This window comes from Otolemur garnettii, unplaced genomic scaffold (genome assembly GCF_000181295.1).
Source record: "Otolemur garnettii isolate 467f Iridium unplaced genomic scaffold, OtoGar3 scaffold00008, whole genome shotgun sequence".
NCBI lineage: Eukaryota > Metazoa > Chordata > Mammalia > Primates > Galagidae > Otolemur > Otolemur garnettii.
Window position 1 is genome coordinate 12,227,551 of NW_003852403.1, and position 5,989 is coordinate 12,233,539.

Sequence of the window (5,989 nt, forward strand, 5' to 3'; positions counted from 1 at the left end):
ATTTTTTTGGTTGCAGCCGTCATTGTTGTTTGGCGGGTCCGGGCTGGGGATTCGAACCCGCCACCTTAGGTGTACGTGGCTGGCGCCCTAACCCGTTGAGCTATAGGTGCCGAGCCTATTTTTACTTCTAATTAAAGAATTTTGTAGGCTCTTTCTTGGCCATACCTTCTGCCCCAGGATATTACTAACTATATCAAATGTGGTCTCCCAATCTGGGCATATAGTATATATTCTTTTTCTGGTTTTTCTCCTACCTTTCCTCTGTCTCCTTTGTAGGATCTATCAGTCTGTATATTGTACTAAAACTATAGATCTCGCTTTCAAAGCTTTATCCTCAGTCCCCTGCTTTCTCCATGTTTAAAGACCCTGGCTAGTGCTTGTCAACCTTTTCATATCATAGCACCTAAAAAAATGAAAATATTTATCCTATTCACTAGAGAGTTTAAGGATGATCTGCATGGGGACTCTGACTGTCTGGAGGGTTAAGGAGAGTTATTTCTGCCATAAGCAGTTTTTACTCTCTTCCACAAGCTCAGACTATTGGTATTTAGATACCTGAGCTTCTCTCTCACCCTTGCTATTTCTATCTTGGTTTACTCTCATGCTCTTATGGTATTGGCAAGACTATAAGAAATATCAATTATCATTTTAGATGTCATGACTGGATCTCACATCTGATTTATGCTTATAAAACATTTTTACTTGTACTTGCTTATTTTGTCTGCTTAACATGATGTTGACAAGACCATGCCAGATGATATCCAAGGTGCTGTTTCAACCATTTATATAAACAGTGACCAGCTTCGACTCTTTGCATTTGAAGCAGAAGTCAATGAGAATTATGAAATGGCAGCAGTGTATTATGAGGAGGTAATTAAACATCTTCCCAGTAATTGTAATTACTATTATTTTTGAAATATGAGTATAAGTAGTAGTTTTTCATAGTTTAAAATCAAACTTGAATGGTGGAAGCATAGATATACAGATCAATAAAACTGAGAGTCTCAACATAGGACCACATAAATAAGATCAGTTGATTGTTGAGTAGGTATAAAAAATATTCAGTAGAGAAAGGATAATCTTTTCTATAGAACAACTGATCATCCAAAAAACCTTGATATAAACCTTAAACATTTTACAGAAATTAATTCCAAAAGATTCATATGTTTAAATGGAAAATAAAATACTATAAAATGTTTAGAAGAAACATAGGAAAAAAATCTTCTTGACCTGGAATTAAAGAGTTCTTAAACATGATGTCAAAGCATGATTGCTCAAAGGAAAATGTGATAAATGGAACTTCATAAAAATTAAAAACCTTTGCTTTTCAGAAGACATAAGAGAAAGAAAAAGTACAGATTAGGAGAAAACTTTGGAAAACATATATCTGATAAAGGATTTGTATCTAGAATATAAAGAACTCTCAAAACTCTAAAATATTTGTGTATAAGCATTTGTTTCACTACCTGTTTATTTTATCTATATACCTAAGAATAATGTTTCTGAGACATATGATAATTCTATATTTAACTTTTTGAGGATTTTCACTGAGATTTCTATAGGGGTGCCTTATACAAGTATCTGTAGATTGCTTTGGGTAATATTGAAACAACAATATTGTCTTCCAATCCTTGAACATGGGATGTCTTTCCATTTATTTATGTCTTCTTTAATTTCTTTAAGCAATTTTGTAGTTTTCACTCATCATAAGGTGCTTTTTTTCACATTTGTATATTAACATATTTTCCATTTCAAGACATCAGAAATCATTAGATATGGTTGATGTACCATAAAATAAATCTTTAGGCTCCCCAAAACTGTAGATGAATTCAGGGTGGTCAGAATACTGACAATAGGAGGAAATGGCTTGATGATTCAGTTTTTAAAAACCAGAAAAGTGATTGTGCAAGGCATTTGGGATTCAGTGGTAGGCAAAAAAGGAGCCATGGTATTAGCTTTTATAGAACTTACAGTGTTTATGGAATATGTTCTGTGTGATTTTATATGCATAAAAAGTAGGACATAGTGTCACTAACCTTGCTTTATGTTCCTAGAGGTTGGTCCGTGACCCACAGAACATTGATCACTGGCTGGACTACGGTGCCTTCTGCCTTCTAACTGAAGATAACATCAAAGCACAAGAATGTTTTCAGAAAGCCCTTTCCCTCAACCAGAGTCATATCCACAGGTATAGGTAGAAGGGAAATGAGGATTGAGTAGGAACAGATAAGCTTCTATATGAAATTGTCTCGGTTTTATGAATGTGGCATGGGACCATATTGTTAACCATGTTGGTTGTCTCTGGTCAGCTTGCTGCTATGTGGTGTCCTAGCTGTTTTGTTGGAGAACTACGAGCAAGCAGAAATTTTCTTTGAAGATGCCACTTGCTTAGAACCAACCAGTGTTTTAGCCTGGACTTTACTTGGTATGGTATTTTCCTGTAATATGAATTTTTTTTTCCCATTCTCTCTTTCTCATTCTCTCTTTTTTTATAGTTCTTAAACTTGGTAAAGATATGAGAAAAATAAGTGAAATGTTATAATTCTTCAGTATATGGCTCAGCGCCTGTGGCTCAAGTGGCTAAGGCACCAGCCACATACACCTAAGGTGGCAGGTTCGAATCCATCCTGGGCCTGCCAAAAACACAATCACGGCTGCAACCAAAAAATAGCTGGGCGTTGTGCAGGCGCCTGTGGTCCCAGCTACTTGGGAGGCTGAGGCAGGAGACTCACTTGAGTCCAGGAGTTGGAGGTTGCTGTGAGCTGTGATGCCATGGCACTCTACCCAGGGGGATAGCTTGAGGTTCTGTCTCAAAAAAAAAAATTCTTCAGTATATGATGATGGGAAAATTCTTCAGTATATGATGATGGGGAATTTGTCATATTTTAACATCTTTTTTTTCCTCAGGTTTATACTACGAAATTCAAAACAATGATATTCGAATGGAAATGGCCTTCCACGAAGCATCCAAACAGCTGCAGGCACGAATGTTTCAGGCACAAGTAATAAAGGAAAAGAGCATGGATAGTGGAGAGACTATTGAAGAAGGAGGGAAACTAGAATCCAGTTTAGGTCCTTGGGGAACCAGAAATGATTCTTCTGCAATAGCAATAAAGACGGAAGCCACATCAGGTAGGGCTAGGGAATGGAGAAGATGAATGGCTATTGGGAAAATTGTTGGCCTTAAGAATGGGAGCAATATTTGTTCAATGAATGCATAAGGAAGTTTGAGTTATTTTAGGGCTCCTGAGAAAGAATCCTTATTTCTGAATATTTTCTCTTTAATGTGATTGGCAGTCTAAGGGTTCTACTGCTGAGATTCAGTTTTTTGAACCTTAGGGAATTTACTATCTTTATAAGTGTTCCTAAAAGAGGTACCAGTCTAGCACAGTAAATTTCCTCTCTTGTGATTTTTAAATTTATTTGTTCATCTGTGTACTCCCCTTTTTTCTTCTGTTCTTTGTTGCTATCTCCTTTTCCTCCAACTTAGGATATCAATCATTTCAATGTGTTTAGTATGTGTGCTTTTGTTTGTGTATTTCTTAAACTATGCATTATTTTGTGTGGATACGTTTTTAACAGTTTGAGGTATAATTTATATTTTATAAACTGTGCATATTTAATATGTACAATTTGATAAGTTTTGACATAAGTACATACCCATAAAAAATCACCACAGGGTGGGTTCACAATTTTACATTCCCACCAACAATGGACAGGGTTCTAATTTCTTCACTTCCTTGTAACATAAGAGCTGTCATTATATGAAGGTGTGACAATTAAGTTTGTGAACTTGCCACTGTGTGCTTACATTGGCTACATTGTACAAACAACTTGGTAAGGTTTCATAACCTTGTTATGTCAGTGTCTCACAGCTGTGTTCTTGTCAATATGTGGTGGCGTCTTGCTGAGTGGCTTTCATTATTGTTGTTGTGTTTTAAAATACATGAAATAGGCCAGGCACAGTGGCTCACGCCTATAATCCTAGCACTTTGGGAGGCCAAAGTGGGAGGATCACTTGAAGCCAAGAGTTCTAGACCAGACTGGGTAATGTGGTAAGATCCTGTCTCTACAAAAACATAGAAAAATGAGCCAAGCATAGTGGAGCACACCTGTAGTCCCTGCTACTCTGGAGGCTGAGGTAGAAGGATTGCTTGAGCTCTGAAGTTTGAGGTTGCTGTGAACTATGATGCCACTACACTGTAGCCTAGGCAACAGAGCAAGACTGTCTCATAAAACAAAACAAAACATGAAACAGAAGTAACAGAACTGAAAGAAGATACAGAGAAATTCATAATTTGTATACTCACCCCTGTCTCAGTAATTAATAAAAACCAAAGACATAATGTCAACAAATTGAACAACACCATTTACCAGTGGGATCTAATTGATAATTATGGATTACTCTACCCAACAACAGCAGAATACACATCCCTTTTAAATGTACATGAAACATTTACCCAGACAGGCTATATGTTGAGTTATAAAACAGACCTTAACACATTTAATAGAATAGAAATCATACAAAATATGTTTTCTGACCATAACAGAATCAAACTAGATATCAGCAATAAAAAGATAACAGGAAAATCTCTAAATACTTAGAAATGATTGACATATTAATAAATATTTCTCTGGTGAAAGAGGAAGTAACAGGGAAATAAAAAATATCTTGAACTAAATGAAAATTAAAATATAAAATCTGTACCACGCAGCAAAAGCAGTGATTAGAGAGAAATTTATAGGACTTGATATGTAGGAAACAATGGTCTCAAATCAGTAATCTAAGTTTATACCTCAAGAAGCAGGAAAAAGAAGAGCAAAATTTGGCCACACTCATAGCTCAGTGGGTAGGGCACTGGCCATATACACCAAGGCCAGGTCAGTTAAACAATGACAACTGCAAAAAAAAAATAGTTGGGCATTGTGGTGGGCACCTATAGTCCCAGCTATTTGGGAGGCTAAGGCGAGAGAATCACTTAAGCCCAAGAGTTTGAGTTGCTGTGAGCTGTGATGCCATGGCACTCTACCAAAGGCAACATAGTGAGACTCTGTCTCAAGAAAGAAAGAAAGAAAGAATCCCAGTCAGAAGAAAAATAAAAATAAAAAAATCTGAGTCAGGAGTTTTTCTATATGTAATAAAGCTAATTTTAATATTTATATATGGAAAGGCAAAGATATTAGAATAGCCAGAATAATATTGAGAAAATTATACAGACATTTTAAGTAATGTACCCATGCATTACATTTTGAGAAAATTATGTAGACATTTTAAGTAATGTTATCCATGCATTACATTTTGAAGTTGAATTGAAGGTACCATTACTGGTCAAGTATACCTAAACATGCTATGAACATCCGTTTTACCTGCATTGCATATACTTTTGGGGAATGATTGGTTTTCTTTCCAACAAGATCTCTTAAAACGTGTACATATTTTGTGAGCATCCCTGGTATTTGGAGGAATCACACCACCTACTAAGACCTATTAGAGTGATATATTGGAATCCAGAATCCCATTCGAGTTCTAAATCATTCAAGTTCCAAGACAATTTTCCCTTTAATAAAAATAATGGAAACTGGATTAATCTGTTCCTAAGTCCTACAAACTTAAATTTTCAAAATGATTTTAGCAGTAAATACACTAGGGTCAGGTGCAGTGGCTCGCGCTTATATTCCTAGCACTCTGGGAGGCCAAGGTGGGTGGACTGCCTGAGCTCACAGGTTTGAGACCAGCCTGAGCCAGAGCCAGACCTCATCCCTAAAAATAGCTGGGCATTGTGGCAGGCACCTGTAGCACCAGCTACTTGAGAGGCTGAGGCAAAAGAATCACTTGAGCCCAAGAGTTTGAGGTTGCCATGAGCTATGACACCATGGCATTCTACCAGTGGTGACAAACTGAGATCTGTCTCAAAAAAAAAAAAAAAAAGCAAATACACTGGATTTTAAGGTAAAATACTAACAAATAATAATTGAATAAAAATGTAAA

The 5,989-nt window shown here is 36.4% G+C and overlaps 1 protein-coding gene across 3 annotated transcripts in view; it reads left to right on the forward strand.

The window, feature by feature from the left end:
• CFAP70 (cilia and flagella associated protein 70) overlaps positions 1 to 5,989 on the forward strand; it is a 103,097-nt gene that overhangs the window by 71,418 nt on the left and 25,690 nt on the right. For all 3 annotated transcript variants that reach the window (XM_023509565.1, XM_023509566.1, XM_003783561.3), the window contains 4 exons: positions 745 to 870; positions 2,055 to 2,188; positions 2,310 to 2,425; positions 2,908 to 3,132. In XM_023509565.1, the coding sequence (XP_023365333.1) occupies positions 745 to 870; positions 2,055 to 2,188; positions 2,310 to 2,425; positions 2,908 to 3,132 (601 nt within the window). The remainder of the gene's footprint in view (positions 1 to 744; positions 871 to 2,054; positions 2,189 to 2,309; positions 2,426 to 2,907; positions 3,133 to 5,989) is intronic.